This window comes from Vombatus ursinus, unplaced genomic scaffold (genome assembly GCF_900497805.2).
Source record: "Vombatus ursinus unplaced genomic scaffold, bare-nosed wombat genome assembly UNPS02014779.1, whole genome shotgun sequence".
In the NCBI taxonomy this organism is placed as follows: Eukaryota; Metazoa; Chordata; class Mammalia; order Diprotodontia; family Vombatidae; genus Vombatus; species Vombatus ursinus.
Genome location: NW_020954557.1, coordinates 7,822,560 through 7,841,002, shown reverse-complemented (window position 1 = coordinate 7,841,002; position 18,443 = coordinate 7,822,560). Strand labels below are relative to the sequence as shown.

General features: G+C 37.6%; 1 protein-coding gene and 1 pseudogene across 1 annotated transcript; both read left to right on the top strand.

The window, feature by feature from the left end:
- Positions 1-10,814: 10,814 nt before the first annotated feature.
- Positions 10,815-12,212, top strand: LOC114045685 (E3 ubiquitin-protein ligase TRIM11-like). The gene is made up of 2 exons (XM_027865777.1): positions 10,815-11,323; positions 11,573-12,212. Exons 1-2 carry the CDS (start codon positions 10,815-10,817, stop codon positions 12,210-12,212), a joined length of 1,149 nt encoding a protein of 382 aa, XP_027721578.1.
- Positions 12,213-13,309: 1,097 nt separating this feature from the next.
- Positions 13,310-18,443, top strand: part of LOC114045810 — a 76,210-nt pseudogene continuing 71,076 nt past the window's right edge.

Below are 18,443 nucleotides of genomic sequence, written 5' to 3'. Positions count from 1 at the left end.
GTTCTAGGCTCTTAGTAAATACCTGCTGTTGAATACCTTAAGAAATTTAAAATCCTATTTCAAATGAAAGAATGAACTAATGATCTGACAAGGAATATTCACAGTATTGATTGATACCTACTACCTCAATCCTATAATATTTCTCCATTCAGTTGGATCTGGACCTTTTTCTCTATTACTTTCCTTTTCTTATTTTCTTTCATTCTCCCCCACCCAATACATTCAAAGTTATTTTCCTCTACCATATGTCCACTCTACCTTAAGTAATTTGAGGGTTAGCCACTGTATGTTTTTGTGGCTAATGCCACATCACTATATAGTAACATTAACAGATTACAACATTATATCATAACAGACATTTTAGCCATCTTAAGAAGTCATCACATGCCCTTTGGATAAAGAGACCAAACCTGATCTAAATTAATCACATCTCCTTTATGTTGCTCTGGTTATTTTGGTCTTATTGAAACAATCTATATCCACATAAGAGATAACAACATCTTTATTTCAATTCTATAGTTGTTTCTTTGAAATATAAGGTTTAATATGAACTAGTTATAAACTTACCTTTTGCCATGATGATGATGTTGTCTATTGTCTATTTTCTGAATAAGGTGGCTTTAAGTCACAGTATTGAAAACTGGCTTTCTCAACATATACTTTTGACCCTCAGGAGAAATCAAGTTTTAAGAGGATTTTTCACCAAATTTGAGGGTAGTGACAAGTACATAAACCAAATAGTTCTCTCTCCTATTTCACATTTTGATCTTTTTTGACATAAAATCAGAATGAGTCAACACATAATACAGATCTTAGATTAAAGGAACTGAAATTAACAATTCAAGGCAAAATGATACTTTGGTTCTATATGTTCTTAACTGTTTCCATCTAAAATTGTGTTGCGTCTAAAGAGTATGGCATCTCTGTTTGAATCCTTACTCTGCTACTAACCTTGGAAAAAGAGCAACATCTCCTGCCCCTGGGTTTCTCCTCTGTGAAATTAAGAGGTTGGATTAGATAATCTTTGAAAACCTTCGCAGCTTTAAATCTGAAATCCTGTGACCATATAACAAAGTGTAAAGGGTACATTCTACTTTGTCTTTAGTTATAGACCTTACTTACTTACAGAGGTATTCTTATACCTTACTTAGTTATAGATTTATTTTTTTTAATTACCAGCTTTCCTGAATTTAAATAGAAACATTCATTTTTAAACCCCTTTCAAAGACCTCTTTCTACAGAATTAAAATCAAATTGTTTCAAAGCATAAGCATAAAATTCTACAAATGGGGGTAAGAAATGCAGACAACTGTACATGGTGCAAAACACAGTAGAAGACAACCAGAGAAACTTTTAAAAATTAATCTTTCTAAATGTACATATTTTACCTACTAGAAAATTCTGTTCTTCATAGCAGTTAGGTAATTGTATTGGGAGTAGTCAAACTGAAAATGTTACAGGTAAGGATCAAAACCTCTGGTGGATCATAGCATACAGGTGGATGTAGTTTTCAGACCTTGCCTATAGCACAAAAATGCTGCATATTGGCTATATGCCTGAACCAGTGCACTTGCAGTGTGCATATGCGTGCACACAAAAATATTCATCATAAAATCAGCACAGGGCAGATAAAGTTTAATGCAACAAAACAACAGTGATGTTATAAAATATTGGGTGCTTGGAGACAGCATGTTGTAGAAGGAAATGTACAGGAGATGGGATTTGAACTACTACCTCTGCCAAAATTGCTTAATCATGCTAGGCTTCTGTTACCTTATTTGTAAAATAAAGGGATCGGATAAGGTGACTTCCAAAGTCCCTTTGAGATCTAGATCTATGATCCTAATATGCTATGAGTACTTAGTAGAGAAGAAAGATAGATAAATCATCATGAAACTCCAATGAGCTTTGATTTCAAACAATTAAATCAGTGAAGATTTGTAGTTACTTAAGATCCATCCCAGGAAATAAACAGTTCTTAGAGACAGAGATTGGAGAATTAAAAAAAAATTACAACTAATGGAGGAACCATTTATTACAAGTATTTAACTTGCCAAATTGGGTGACATCAAGACAGTGTTGTCGCAGCTGTGTATGTAATTGAATCTTTTTTTTATGAACCATAATTATAGGATTTGGGAAATGATAGAAAAGTTAACAGAATGACATTTATGTTTAGCTGGAAGGATAGCAGAAATTGATGTATGTGCTTCTTGGAAAAATCCCAGGTGTTGTCAGAATGCATTCTAGAATTATGTCAGGAAAGAACCAAAGCAAATGTCAGCTCTTTTCCTGGTAACTACAAAACATCTTTAGAGATAGCCATCTTCTAAGATCCTATTGTTTGGTGCAGCATGAATTATTTATTTTGATTGAGGTATAAGTATATTGTACAAATGAAATCATCTTTAAAGAGCTAAATTTTTTTCATATAATGAAAATTTGCAGATCCTTTAATCTGATCTATTTTAAAGGTAGTCTCATTGTGTGTTGAAGTATTTGTCCAGAAAACATAGTGTTCTTTAAACTAGGCTATTTTTTGTAGGCTGCTTGCAAAAACATTTTTAAGGGTAGTTCTTTAAAACTGTTTTTAGGTACTTTGGGGAGCCAAGATTATTGGGTAAGCAGTAAATTGCAGTAACTCTTCCATATGCACCTCCAAACAACCATAAAATAGCGCTCCAAAACAAATCCTAGAGCAGAAACAGAAAAAAGATGGGGTGAAATAATCTTTGAACCCAAGAAACTTGGAAGATAGTCAGGAAAAGTCTATTTCACTCAGGTGAAAGGGGAGCGAAGTCCAGGACAGGAGCATCCCATCAAGCTAGCAGCAAGCCCCACCTCAGCAAACAGTGGGAGATCCTGAGCCCTTGTGCAGTGGAGTAGGCAAATGCCAGGACTAGGAACCCCCACATGCCTCAGCATAACTAGGGGAACAGGCAGACTCCAGCTATGAGAAATGCCAAGTCCTTTAGCACAGCTCCAGGCAAATAAGCCACCCTCAGTGGCCAGACTCCATGTACTTCGGCGTAGCCCCTGGCAAACAGGGAGAGGCCATTGGGTGCCTAAGCAAACAGGCTGCTGTCAGAGTAAGGCCCTGCCAAGTGCTTCAGCTTAGCCCTAAACAGTCAGCCACCACCAGCCAGACCACCAGTGTATCCCTGGGTTAATGCAGAACTCTTCTCCCCCTCCTCTTCTCTCCCTCAGCATATACCAGAAACCAGCCCTCGACCCCAACTCACCACCACCCACGCACCCCTTCAGCACAGCTCCAGACACAGGGGTCCTCTGTTGACCTTAGGGAAACATCAAAACAGCACCGGGTAAACAACCAGGGCCTACAGCCCCTGGCACAAGAAGCCTGAGACAGTACCCCTTCTTCCATAGGAGCAGAGTTCAAATTTAAAAGAAAGGAAAAAGACCAAAACAGATGAGCAGGAAACAACAACAAAAAAATCTGACCATAGAAAGTTATTATAGTGACAGGGAAGATCAAGACACAAACTAAGAAGAGGATAACAATGTCAAAACATGTATGGGCAAAACCTCAAAGGAAAAATGGGAAGTGGCCTCAAGCCTGGAAAGAACTCATGGAAGAGCTCAAAAAGGAGCTATCCACATTCAGATAAAGAACGATGCAGATCAAAGCATTTTATTTTCACTTACTTCATTATTTTCATGTTTTTTTTCCTTTTGATCTGTTTCTTCTTTTACAACTATGACTAATATGGAAATGTTTTACATAATAGCACATGTATAACCTATATCAAATTGCCTACCATTCTCAGAAGAGGGGAGGGGAGGGAGGGAGAAAAATTTGGAACTCAATCTTATAAAAATGAATGCTAAAAATTATTTTGACATATAATTGGGAAAAATACTATTAAAAATAAAGCTGTATTTAAAATGTATCATTACTGATACTATTCTATTAGAAATTATTCATCATCCTAATTTCAAATAGAAGGGAACTGAACTGTCATCGTATTTATATAAGCATAAATACAGCCAATTTTACATTGTATGCATATGGATGATCTGTTTGAGGAATTAGCCTTCCCTAACTTCCCAATTAAGTATCTTTTCAGGTAAAAACAAAACTTGAAAGAAAAAATAAATCTGCTTTAGCCATCATAATATAACATATTTTAAGCCAAAATGTAAATGCTATTTAGGTTATTTGCTGTTCGAACTCATTTGCTTCAATGATCCCTTTTATTATCATAGATAATAAGGATTGGCCATAGCCACATATTGAGTCTGGAAAGATTCTACTTTACTTGAATTTTCTATAAGAGGTAGGGGAAACGAGAGGAATTTGAAATAAATAAATTTTAGGGAGACTAGAATTGTGATTTTGCTGGTTTAGGGAATTCTCAGTAAGGAAACTCTCTCTATCAATAGAAATAAACAACTGGTACACAATTAATGCTCTTAGAGAGTTGCTTTGGGCCATAGAGCTAGTATCTGTCAGAAGAGTGACTTAACTCAGGTCTTCCTGACAAACCATTCAATATTTGTCAAACCTCTATTTCAGTGTTTCTTCTATTTATCAGTCCATAAAGTTTCATTGTCCATTGTTCAACTGTAGCCAACTACTTTTTCCAGCTCCTTAACATGTATATGTATATGTATGTATGTATAGGTATATACACACATATATAGTCCCATAAAACACTAAGACACCTATTCTTCTTTTGGGATCATATGACTTGTCATTTGACCTTTCAGTTGCTATAAACTCAACAAATGTGAATCAAACTAGTCTCTCCAGGGAAAGAAAGTGAGCTTTCAACAAGAAGGGGAGAAGACTTTCTATTTCAATAAACCCTTGGTATAGGAACTGGGCTGTTTCCAGAAGCTAATTTCTGAAAGGAAACATTTGCTGGGGATCCTCTAAGGTCCAAGATAGGCCCATGATTATAAAGATTCTCTGAAGTCAATGATGGGAACATTGGGATACCCTCTGTAGTTCTTACGAGGCTTCATTGTCAAGCTACCAAAGTTGCATGCAACCCATTCTGCCTCAAAGAACCCTATGCCAATATCCCAAAAGAGTTCAAATAACTCTTGTAAAGCCTTTTAAAAGATTCCTTTGCCTTCCACGTGTCATTCTGTGGCTGCTAGTGCTTCTTTCAAATTATCATATATTATATATATATATATATATATGTGTTGACATATAAATATGTTTCTTTGAGAGAATATAAATTGCTTGAACGTAGGGTTTGTGTCTCTGTCACACAGTAATCACTTACCAAATGTTTTTTGATTTATTATCTTAAAACTAGATAGCTTGGCTAATGGAATAAGACTGTGCTTTGATGCATGGGAACATTGCCTTTACTTCAAAATGTTCTAAGGGAAAGTGTCAAAACACTTCCTTGATTCTAAAACCCAAACACATTCAATATCTAGGAGGTGCCTAGCCTCCCACCATGCTGCATTATTGAGATGCCCATAGCTTTCCATTTTAAAAGTTTTCCATTTAAAAAATACACACACAAGCACAAATCCTGCATCAGTTTCTATGGAAATTCAAAGAGAAAATTAGCCAAGTACCAACCATCCTCTTGAAAAGCTTATCACTATATGTACGTGATTTAAGAAGAACAACTTGATTAATTAGTTGAAACTCACTATTGATAGCTATGGTATGGACTAAACTCTATCAATAAAACACTTTCTCAAAGGTTAGGGAACAGACCTGTTATTTCACTGATATAGGTAACTGTCAGGTGAAGACATGTCCTATACCAATGCATTTTGGCATCCTTTACAACTTAAAGTCCTAGAGAATTTCTTAAAGCATTGAGAAGTAAAATGATTTGTCCAGGGTCACATAGTTCCAGTGCCAGAGGCAGGAGGTGAAACAGATATTCCTGATTTTGAGGTTGGATCTCTCCTCACTTACCACACAGATTTCTTCCATAAAGCCTGTTAAATTTCATTCAAAAAATTAAAGTTAGCTTTCTGTCCATATGGACTGTTTTGATTTTTAAAATCTAATTCTAATATTATGGGCACCAAAATGACTTCTTAATTTAAAAAAAAAACAAGAAGATGATTCTTTTGTGCTTCATATAAATGTTTTTCTCATTTGATTTCAAATAATAAAACCTTCAAATAGTTTCCATTAATATTCAATATTTTTAAAAGAACTATAGAGACAGCCAGGCGGCGCAGTGTATAAAGCTACAGCCTTGGAGTCAGGAGGTCCTGAGTTCAAATCTGGACTCAGACACTTGACATTTATTAACTGTGTGACCCTGGGCAAGACCCTTAATTTAAATTTTAAAAAATTATATATACACCATCATATGCATATTTTACGAATCTGTGATTTGTTTAGTTTGGAGATCCTCTGCTTCAGTGCTATTCACAGCCCTTTTAAGAGTTTACAGATTGTCTTTTCTGAGTTGTTGTGTCTTAAAAAAACAAAACAAAACCTTGTGGCTTGCCTTCTGTTGATTAGCTTCTCCAAACTTAGCAAGACTGATCTTTAGAAAACAGACATACAGTTCATGCCAGACCTTCACTTCAAGGCTACTCAGCTTAGCATTACCTTTCAGAAATTACAGTATTCTGACATTGCCTTTGAGAAGGCAATGTTGAGATTCATCACCTTGCTTGATGTAGCTGTGAATAAGCTCCACAACCTCTATGTGAGCATTGAAGAAATCCTCAGCTACCTTTATTCCTACTTCCTTGTGATCATGCTCTAACTTTTTACCTTGCATTTTATTATTTCTGGCCTTATTTCCATGGAAGTGGTATAGACTTTGAGTATTCTTGGTGAGTATTCCATGTGAAACTTGGGAATTCTGCAGTCATGGCAGCCCCTGGAAATTTTTTGTATCCTAATCTTTCTAATAACCACAGTGATCAAAGGTGTTGTATTACAACTAACTCAGAATGGAGAGATTGCAAATATAGTTTGCCTACCATATTGTACTATACTCAAGCTGAATGTGGGAAATTCAGAGAGGGAAAGGATAATTTATATGAATTAATATCAAATTAGGTAAGCAGAACCAGGAAAAGATATAGAGAATAAATGTAAACATAAACAGAAAGACTCACAACGAAATAAATTTAAGGTAGTAGAATTATAACGATCAACTCTAGCCCCAAAGAAGAGATGAAGAAATGTACTTCTCCTCCCTTCTTTAGAAAGGAAAGCAAAAATTGGCATGAAATGCTGAATGTATTTAGTGTGTATGTTAAATAGTTTTAAAGAACTATTTTCCCCCCTTGTTTCTCTTTTCTTTATTGTTTGCCTCCCAGGATCTCTCGTTGGATATTGAAAAGCAAGAATTACAGAAATTAAGGAGCTATAAAAATAAAAGTTATTAATGAATGTTATTCTTTCAAAAGAATCTTCATACTAAAAATTTTCAAAGAACATCCAGGGAAAATCTCTACTCTGCTACCCAGACATTCTCATATCCCTCTAAGCAAATGTGATTATTTTAGTTGTTAATAATTCTATTTGCAGAGCATTGGATTATATTATTTTTTCAAAAAACTTTTAAAACAGAGATGAAGATATGAAACTATGTGGAGACAAATGAGGTGAAAGGGCTAGGTGAGCAGTGTGAACTCTGACTCAATCCATGTGTTGAGGTTTAGAGTTGGGAGAGCTGGTTCAGGTGTGAAAGAATTTTTTTAGACCTTCTCTGTAACTATGGGAGCTTTATTTATACAAAAGCATCGGGCTAGCCCTGGAAAGAGGACTAGCAACTTTCAGAGGGATAGGGGCCTGTTTTATCTTACAAGATAAGGGGAATTTTCAGGACGTAGGATGAGGAAGATGGATGACAGGATAGGGGACCCACGATAAGGAAGACAGGGGAAATTTTATGTCTCAGGATGAGGGAGACAAAGAATTTTCATGATCCAGGATAGGGGGGACGTTTTATGGTATGTCAAGATAAGGGGAAGAGACTCTAGGACACCCTCAAGCTCATGAGGGGCCTCACAAGGTACTGGAAAAACAACTCTTAATTAATTTTTTTAAGTGTTTAGGGTATTTACATAATTTCCCCATTCAACCACGAGGCCGGAGAAATCTTTTGGGGCGGGGGAAGGGGTGAAGGTCATTGTCTTCAGTAGCTGTTTCCTGCTGAACAGGGGTAAAGAGTTCATTTCCAGGGCCCAGAAGAGGTTGAGAAGGGGTGGTCAGTGTGGGGTTGCAGAATGCAGTGCCAGCTGAATCCAGGGTGGAGAGAGGCAAACCATTCAGGGACATCAAGGGTAGTGGTTGATATCCTAAGAGTTGAAAGTGGAATTTCTGCAGGCGAGAAGACACAAATCAGACCAGGAGGTGAAACAAGCATGGACCAAATATAACAGCAAGTAAAATGATTAATAACTGAATCAGAATGGGGGAAAGAAGGGAAGAAACCATGAACCCCAGGAGGAGGTAGGGGGAGATATCAGGCTGGAGTGGATCTCACACACACACACACACACACACACACACACACACACACACACACACACACACACTAATCAATTACCATCTTTAGGTTTTAGCATTAAAACAATACAAATCTCATAAGTCATAACAAAATTTTTAGCCGTAACACAAAACAATAAACTTCAGAGGACAACAACTTCGTTTCCAGATCATATAAAAATTACTGATAGAATAGGCAGATCCTAGGAAAAACACAGGAGAACATGGCCTCTGGCACAGACTTGAGTAGACTTAACAAGTGCAGACGCTGATTGGCTTCTTTACCTTGACCCATCCCCCTTAACTCTCTCTCCACAGCTGTGTACTAGAACAGACTTCCAGTCTGTTACTGCTGCCCCTCCCCCTCCTTCCTTTCACCAGGTGGGGGAAGGTGAATTTGCAGGTGGGGGTGGAAGGGTGAAACTCTCTTTTCCTAATCTGATCTGGGATGAGAGGGGTTAACAGAAAAAACCCTGGGCTGTTAGGAGTCCCCTCCTTGAGATACCCTCTTGACTCAGGGGGAGGGAAGTGGCAAGATTGTAAGGAGTTTGTTACAAAATTCCTTAATGATCAATCTCAAAACTTCCAGAATCTGCTAAGATGTTTTAGCTAGACCTAGGTCTGCCTAGGTCTACCCCTTAAAAACTTAGAGTGGGGCACTGAGCCTTTCAGACCTACATTCATGAGACCAGTGTTCTTTCTTATGGTACCTGAAGCATGAACCATCTGTTTCTCTGAAAGCACCCATTTAAAGTCCATCCAAGGATACAACAAACCTCGGAATGAAACTTGGAAAATTCACAGTAGACTTGGACATAATTATTATCAATATCAAGGTACTATTGCAACAAATTAGCTTGCAAATGGAAATTTAGTAGGCCTTCTAAGAATCAAACAAAAAGATTTTGCAAAACATTTCTTTGTAAAAAGTATTTCCCTTTCTTAAAAAAAAAAGCTTACGATTTATCCTGATGTTAAAGAAATAATCACTAAACTTTCATGAAGTAAATTAGCTGGAAACCTTAAAGATTGGAATTTATCAAAACCAAGTTGGTGTAAAATGTCTTTTAAGTACCACAAATTCCCAAAGTGCCATAAAGCCAAAATTCTCCATAATCACAAATTCCTAAGTACCAAAAGGTGTTTACCTTAGGAAGTTCAGTTTTTTTCTGAGGTAAGAACTTACTAGCCTTATAACAGTAACAAAGTTTACCAGGCCTTTAAAAATTTACTCAGTAGGAATTCCAGTATAGAAGACTGCACAGTGTTGATGAGAATTTATGACTAGATAGTTCCAAAAATCTTTAGTCTTAGTTAACAACCTCATAATCTGATAGTACAATTCTTACAATACAATCTAGATTATAAGAGAAATTGCTTTTCTAACAACACAGGTGATGTAATTGTTAACCAAATTACACAATACAAGAAAATTTAGAAATATAGCCACACCACAAGCAATTATCGAGTATTTAAAATCTGAAACAAAACCAATTCATTACCAATCAAATGACCTTAATTTAGTTGTATGAGTAATTCAGATCTGGATTCGTAACCACTAAGGTAACATTTTAATTTCTAAAATCCAATACTCTTAGCACCATAAAGGGAAAGATTATTATAATCCATAGATCTACTTTTTTTAAAAGACACTTGGTGACAATTCCCAGCTCCAAATAACCTTTTACTTCCTTGAGTTAGAGTTCCCAGGAGTCTTGGGGTGTAGAGGGAAGGGAGTACTTGCAGTTTTCCCAATTCCCTAGTGCCAAGAGCATTTCCAGATGCAGACCTCCACCTGTAATAGTCACATTCTCTCTGAGTAGCTTGTGGCATTTTTCTCAGATGGTGGATTATTGACTATTGATTATGGATGGATTTTTTGTGATCCATCGGACAACTCAAAACACAATTTGTTGTGGTCCCATGAGCTTTTACATCAGATGGCAAGTTTCACTAATTAAAAATTTACCAGGACTCATATCTCAAATTTAAACTTGTACTTGTACAAAAGCCAATCACTAGAGATCATTTCTATATACTTGCAAATTCTCAGCCAGCTAAGTTTACTCTTTAGGAACTCCGTAACCCAAACAAGCTTCTTAGAGCTGCTGTGGGCTGTGAATCCCTTGGTTTTTGTCTCTACCACTTAGAACTTTGTAGGGTGTGAACACGTCTCAGAATCAAGAGAAGATCAAAAGAATTCACACCTTAAAGGAAGGAGGGGCTTCTGGGTGCCAGGCCCTATATAAACCTGGGTATAAGGCAGACTCAGATATTCCCCCTACTGAGAGCAGAGCTAAAGACTGAGAACTGTGAGACTGAAGAAAAAATCCCAGGAGAAACACAGGAGAACATGGCTTCTTGCACAGACTTGTATCAAGATCTCCAGGAGGAGCTCATCTGCCCCATCTGCAGGGAGTACTTCACAGACCCTGTGACCATTGAGTGTGGCCATAGTTTTTGTCAAAGTTGCCTTCTCAGGAACTGTCAGGAAGCTTTTCCCCTCTTCTACTGTTTAGAGTGCAGGAGTGTCTCCCAGCTGAAGGATTTCCAAGTCAATGTGTGTCTCGGGAAACTGGCAGCCATTGCCAAAAAATCAAGACCCCATTCCTTGCAGAACCCTGAAGGGCATGGCAAGTATGAGGTACATGAGGAAGTCCAGAAGCTGTTCTGTAGGGATGACCACAGCCCGATCTGTGTGTCCTGCTCTCAGTCCCAGAAGCATGAAGCTCACATACTCTCCTGTATTCATGAGGCTGCTGAGGACTTCAGGGGGAAACTCGACGAAACTGTGAATGATTTGTGGAGGAAAAGTGAGAAAGTTGCACAAAAGATGGCTAATGGGAAGGCCATATTCAAAATGTTGGAGGAAGAGATAGAGACTCAAAAGAAAAATATATTGTCTGAATTCCAGAAAGCACAACAGTTCCTGGATGAGGAGGAGAATGAGTGTCTGTCAACTGTGCAAACACAGGGAAGGGCCAATTTGGATGACCTGGAGAAGAGAATTAGAGGACTATCGAACCAGAGTCAAGAATTAAGGAAGAGAATCATAGAGTTAGAGGAGATGTGCGAGAAACCTGATGTAGATTTGCTCCAGAATGTGACAAGAGTATTAAAAAGAAACGAATCTGTGCTTAGTGAAGAAATAGAAAATTTCCACATCAGGAGGATTGCTTGTCCCATCCCTGGAATTATAGAAGCAATTTCCAATTTCAAAGTGGACATCACTCTAGATCCTAGCACAGCCAGTCCAGATCTCATCATATCTGAAGATTTGAAAAGTGTGAGCTATGGAGGAATAGAAGAGAAGGAGTCCAGCAGCAATAGGAGATTTGGAGAGTTGGTCCTTGTTCTTGGTACTCAGTTCTTCATTTCAAAGAGATACTATTGGGAGGTGAACGTGCCAGGCCATACTTGCTGGTGTGTTGGTGTCTGTAGAGTATCATCCCTGATAAATGGCTATTTTGCACTTATGGCTCTGCCTGAAAACAATCGCTACTATCTTTATGCCATATCTGAGAACCATATTCATCAAAAAATCCGTGTGAGATACCTCCAGATCAGTGAATTAAAAATGGTTGGGATTTTCCTCGACTATGATCATCGAGAGATATCATTTTATCATGTGAGAGAAAATTATCTTATTTATACTTTCCCTACTGTGTCATTCTTAGGACCTCTGAGGCCCTTATTCTCTCTTTCTAAGAAAGTTTTGATGAATGATGGCTCTCTAACAATCTGCCCCTAATTGAGAATTATCGAGAAATATGTACAGACTTATTGGCCAAATGGCCTTCAATCCCTGTGTACTTTGCTATATGAAAGTAATTGTACCTACTTGACCTACCTGTCAAAGATCATAATTATTCCTCTATCACATCTGTAATACTCACTGACTTTGGGCTAATATTGTTGTGAACTTTCCTCCATTAATTTATAAAAAAAAAATCATAAGATTTTAATGCTGCAAGTTTCCTGAGAGGATCCATAGTGTGATCCAAATATGCAGATAATATAACAATATAATTTTAGAGAGGTAAAAATTGCTAGCCTACCCTAATTATGGTTTCCTAAACCTTTCTCCCACCCCTAACTAAATTATATTGTATTTACATTGCATGAATTTTGTATTTGTTTAATTTGTGTATGTTTTCTTTGTATCCCAGTAAGCCATTTAAATCCAGGATCTTTTTCCTTTTTGTATCTATATCCCCAGAATCTAACTGGTCCTTAATAAATGTTGAAATGGAAAAAACAGAAGGCAATGTCATTTCAATGGTAGACAAATTTAATACTGGTGAATAAATATACAAAAATATTACTGCAAGTGTTTCCATTTACCTATTTATTTGCTGATATGTTGGAACATATAGTAGTAAGCAAGGTTTTTTCTTTCTTTATTCTTAGGTGGTAAAGTTTTGTTTTACAGTACTGTCACCAAAATAATGATTGCTATCATTATCAGTATTAGATAACAGTCCCATAATTTGAGGCATGCTTGCATCTTCTACATTTAATTAAAATATTTTACTTCTCCTATAAATTGCATGCTGCTTTCTTCAGGTTCTTAAAAGCTGTGTAATTGCATTGAACTAAAACCTCTAAGTAGTTTATTGGAGCATGTACTTTTTAGGATCAGTAAGTGGATCATAAGGGAGTGATAAAAGTTGACTTTGTATAAGCCTACATTCTAGGTAATCATAGAAGTTTTGAGTTGGAAGGACTTCAGGTATAATCTAGCAAAACCACTTCATTTTACAGAAGAAGAAACTGAGGTTTAGAGAGGGCAAGCAGCTTGCCCAGTGTTTTGTTACAGCTACATAATTAGCCTTTAGAGTTTTTGAAATGCCAATTAAAGAGAAGGTTCCTTGCACTGAGTGGGGCGTGGGGCGGCGGCTAGGTGGCAGACGGGATAGAGTACTGGGCCTGGAGTAAGGAAGATTCATCTTTTCCAGATAAAAAGTAAGGTTTCCTGTTATATCTCCCAGTATGTAACCTAGCATAGTGCTTTGTGCAATAACATTCCAGTTCAAAAGCTTTTGAGAACTTATTGTAAGGTCTGTATTCTAGGCTTTCTAGAACATCTCTGAGGAACAATAACCTGGGTAAGAAGGAGAGGTCTTGACCTTAGCCTTGATCAGGTCTTATCCTTTTCTAACCTCAAATTCTCCACCCCCACCCCAACACATTCCTTGGCAGGGGTTGGGGGGGACCTTTCAAACTTCAAGAAGTCTGGGAAATTTCAGACTTCCTGTTGTAAGGGACAAGGTATCACGCTCCCACAATTTATGATGACCTTTGACATCTTTCAACATCAGCAAAGAAGTTACATTGTTTTAACAAGCTTGTAAAACCTTGAAAGGGCAAGTCAATGAGAAGGGTCCCAAAGTTCTAGAGGGCAGATGCAGTTTTAACGAGCCCTAAGTAGGACAAAGGGCATGGGCTTTTGGATGAGGCGGGATGGGGGAGGCAGGTCAAGGGGACATGGGATGAGTGGATGTGTAAGATTGTAACCTGGCAAGGAACGGACCAATCTGGGCCTGGAAGGGAGGAGTCACAGCGTTCTAGCAGTATAAAACTTTTTCTTAATTCTGTAATCAGTGTAATCTCTTCCCAGAGGTTTTTCCCAGTTCTCCCAAGAACCGTAAAATAAATGAATCTCCACTCACTCCGAGCTTAGTTTCGTTTTTAACTAGAAGGCTTAATTTCTCTAAGGCCTTATTTCTAACACTGTTACTGTCCTCGTAGTATCCCCAGATTAACTATCTTCTGTCTCTACATTAGCAACCGAGGAAGATGAACTCAGATCTACTATACTTGAAAGGAACTTTGTGAGAAATCAAACCCCAGATGGGAGAAAAGGATTTCTAGCAACAATGATCCATGCGTCCTTTACCATATGTACTCTAAGTTTGAGCCCACTTCTCCCTCTATGTACTTGTAGGAGAATGTAGTCACATACTTTGGGGGGAGTATTTTTGTACACAAACTGTTCTTATTGTAACACCTTAATAAATATACTTTTCTAAAAACTTTCTAAGACTGGTTAACTAAAAGATACTCAACTTGGAGGCAAGCTGACTGGTATAGACTCAAGCCAGTAGCATCAGCGAATACTGAGAATCCTTGAGCCACTGGTATCCGGAGAATCCCTGATCCCTCAGGAGTTCTCTTAGAATGCTAAGAGAGAGGAGTAGCCAAGTTCTGGGAACCTGAATTGTAAGTAGGAGTGGCAGTTGGGATGAAAAGAGTTGATAAGCAGTTTATATGGAGTACAGTCTTTTCTATTCCTTTTTTAATTTGGGGCCCAACATTCTCTACATGTTCATACATACACACACACACATAGACACACACACACACATCTTGCCCACCAGTGTATGCATATATACATGTATATGTATATTTGCACATATACAGTATACATGAGTATATTATATCTATGTTACATATGTATATGCATGTACATACAAACTGTGTGTATGTGTAGAGATAGAGGCAGATACAGACACACACAGAAGTTATCTAGGTTATTCAACAGCCTTCAGACTGAAATTTCGGGCTGTAATCCAATCTACCCTTCAATACCTCAAGGAAGTTTCAAAATTCTTGCAGAGACTCCACAGATGCTTTAAAAACATAATCAATAAGCAGTCATCATAGTGGATTCATATGTTGTACATATTTTTAGCCAATTTTGTAATGGTAAAGATGTGATCTATTGTGGAATTTTGCTTGTGAAAACTGCCAGTTCCTTATTGTCATCAACAAGGTCTTTGATCTGTGTGTAGATATTCTTGTAAAATACCTAACATATAGGAAAATTGTCATAGTTCTGCAATTTTTATTCCCTTCTCACTTTTTGAGGTATTAATTAGGTACAGATTCCACCCCCCCCCCATGCTTTTAGTGTCTTCTCCTCCTTTATAACTTGTGAATTCATGCACAGTGCTTCACATTTGTGTCACTTTCAGCATGGATATTCTCTATCCTGTTTGTCTAATTCAATCTTTGTCATTTCTATTTTTCTATTTTTTGTATTTCTATTTTTCTTCTACTTTTTTGCTCTGCTTCCATTTTTTTTCTTAAATAACTTTGGGATGATCACCTTCTTTCTCAGTAAACTTTATTTAGACACTTTCCTCAACTGCTTCTCTCTCTTTTTATGAGGTTATACTTTTCGTGATTTTTCATGGGCCTCTTTTATCTAATTTTATAGATTAGATTATGATCTAAATTGGTAATATCCTTAGCTGCCATATCTCTCCACCGGACAAATAAATCAACTGTTTACTTTTGGTCACCTTGTAGCAATTAGTTTACATTTTTTAAACCTTCATATAAAATGTGAGAGATGATCTCTCAGAAGTGAAGCCTTCTCAAAGGGTTAATAGTTCTTGTTAATAGTTCTCACAAAGGGCAGCAATTAGGAGATCACTGGTCATTTGGAGAGAGAGAAGGTCAGAAGCCAGATAGTAAGAAGACTGGGAGGAGAGAAATTGGAGGCACCTGTTGTAGATGGCCTTCTCAAGGAATTTAATTATATTGTTGAAAGACACTCCCTTCTGACCTTGTCAAAACCCCCTCAGACCCTGTCTTTAAGCACAGTAGCAGAATAGCCCTAACCCCAACCTGCCCTTGTAAGAGTTTCTGCCTTTTCTTGTCTCTGGGCAAACTTGTATACTCTGCTGCTGGGGAAGATTTCCGTGAATAGATTGTGCCCCCTGAAGCCCAGCCAATGGGATAAGGGGAAGGGGGTTTTGGAAAGAGGAACTCGTGTTAGGGTATAAATAAGCCTTGCTTTCTTTAACCAACTTGTACTAGTATGTGTCCTCCCTGGCCAGTGCCATTAGGGTGACCAGGGGCGATACCCTTTCTCATGAGAAAGCAATAAGCTCCTTTCTGCTTTCAAGGTAACTAAGTCTTCATTTTGAATTTGAGTAGTGGTCTCTGTCCCACACATGAAATTAATGAAGTCTCTGTCTATATCTCTCCATCCATAGCTCATTATCATTAATACATGGTCTGAATAGGTTAAGACTGAGTAGTTTTAATATCTTTTTCTCATATTTATTCTTTTTTTAGCTTTATACAAATTTTTTTTATTTTATTTTTTTCAGCCAAAGACAAGGTTTATTAGAACATCAGTCATATTGGGCAGACTCTTAAGGAGTCTGAACATTAGTGAGCTTTGGCTAGATTATAAGAATCTAAGCAACTTAATGGAGAGAAGATGAACCTTATATACAGAAAGACTATGGGAGGGATCTAGGAGTGACCAAGTAGTCTATGAGGTATTAGAACTCCAGGGACCTGGATCCAGTGGCCCAGAGAGAATGGAGCCTAGATAGAATTAAGAGTGGAAAGTGGCCTGGGGCCATAGGGAGGTAAGACAATGGAGGGCTAGGCTAGGTTAAGGGTAACAGAATTGAGAAAGTGGGTGTAGCCACAATGAAAGGCCAGTTGATGTGATTATAACCTCAGAAGAAAGCCAGAGATTTGGCCATGTGGTAAAGTCTGGGTTTTTTTCCTATGGGGGGGGGGTTGGTCTAGATCCCAACCTCATCATTCCCCCCTCAAACAAATGAGACCCAAATTCTTTTGGGGTAAGGGGCAAAGGTTTTGACTTCTAAAACTGCTTCCTGTTTACAAGGAGCGTAGAGCTAACCCTGCCTGAGGGAGTCCCATAGAGGAGGTTGACTGGAACAGCACAGGCTGCATCCAGGGAATGATGGGTGGACATTGGCTGGTACTTGCTGTTTGCTACCAACTGTAGGTGAATGGCCTGTAGTCTGAAAGACACAAATCTGACAGAAAAGACTGCAGGGCCCAGATATAAAGCAGGGACTAGATTTAGGGCCCAACTCTGAGAGGATAAAACATCCTTAGTTCTGTTTGGATTCAGATAATTCAATTTTCAACTATGCAGTATCAAATCCACCTCATAGACATGTGGGTAATATTCCCTTTCAAAGAAGCATAATGAGGAAACTAAGCCAGGAGGATCCCATCTTAGGCTGAGGCTAAAATTGTCCTCTCAGCTTTTCCTGATGCTGACTTCCACCAGTATCACATTTTCTGAGTAGCTTGTGACATTTCTCTTAGATGGTGGATTATTAATTATCAGTTCTACCCAAGTCGTCTTTCAGCCAAAGACAAGGTTTATTAGAACATGCACCATATTGGGCAGACTCTTAAGGAGTCTGAACATTAGTGAGCTATTGGCTAGATTATAAGAATCTAAGCCAGCTTTATACAAATTTAGACTTTTGCTCTAGAAAGTTGGTGGTCAGACAGCTGATTCAGGAATGATTCTTCACAGCAATAATGGATCATTTCTGGTCTATTAAAAATATAAAGCATTTTAATTTTCTGATATTATTTGCTGCTTGCCATTTCCAATACCTTCTTATTCTTTTCTTGCAGAAAGTATTAATGATGTATGAGTATGAGGCTTCCATATAGTCAATTAATATTTCTCTTCCCTCATTCTAACTTTTATTTTCTAATAGATTTCTCATTATTCTTACCTATTTCTAGGTTTGTTCTAGGTTAGCTCTGATTCTAGGAAAGTAAATTTGATATGTTGCTAGAAAATAGTCAAAGGCTTTTCAGTAAGGATCTAGTCAGAGTTCAACCATACCTGGCAGAGTCACCTCCAAACCATGATGAAGCATAAGGATAGGAGTTTATTGAATTTTTATTATTATTTTACATAAAAAATATGTTATTCCTTGTGGTACAACTGGTTAGACTGGAGCTGTGTTTTGATCATTCAATCATGTGTTGGCACAAAGATGGGTAACAAACAATATGCCAGTTTAGCACACACTGAATTCTGTTAGAACTTGTGGTCCATGGAAATGGTATTTATTTAATTTCCTTTGTGACCTTTTGTTTGTTTTTAGAATTTTAAGTGCATCTAAATATGAATCAAAAATATTTCTGCCAACAAATGCTACCTGGAAGAGTCCTATCT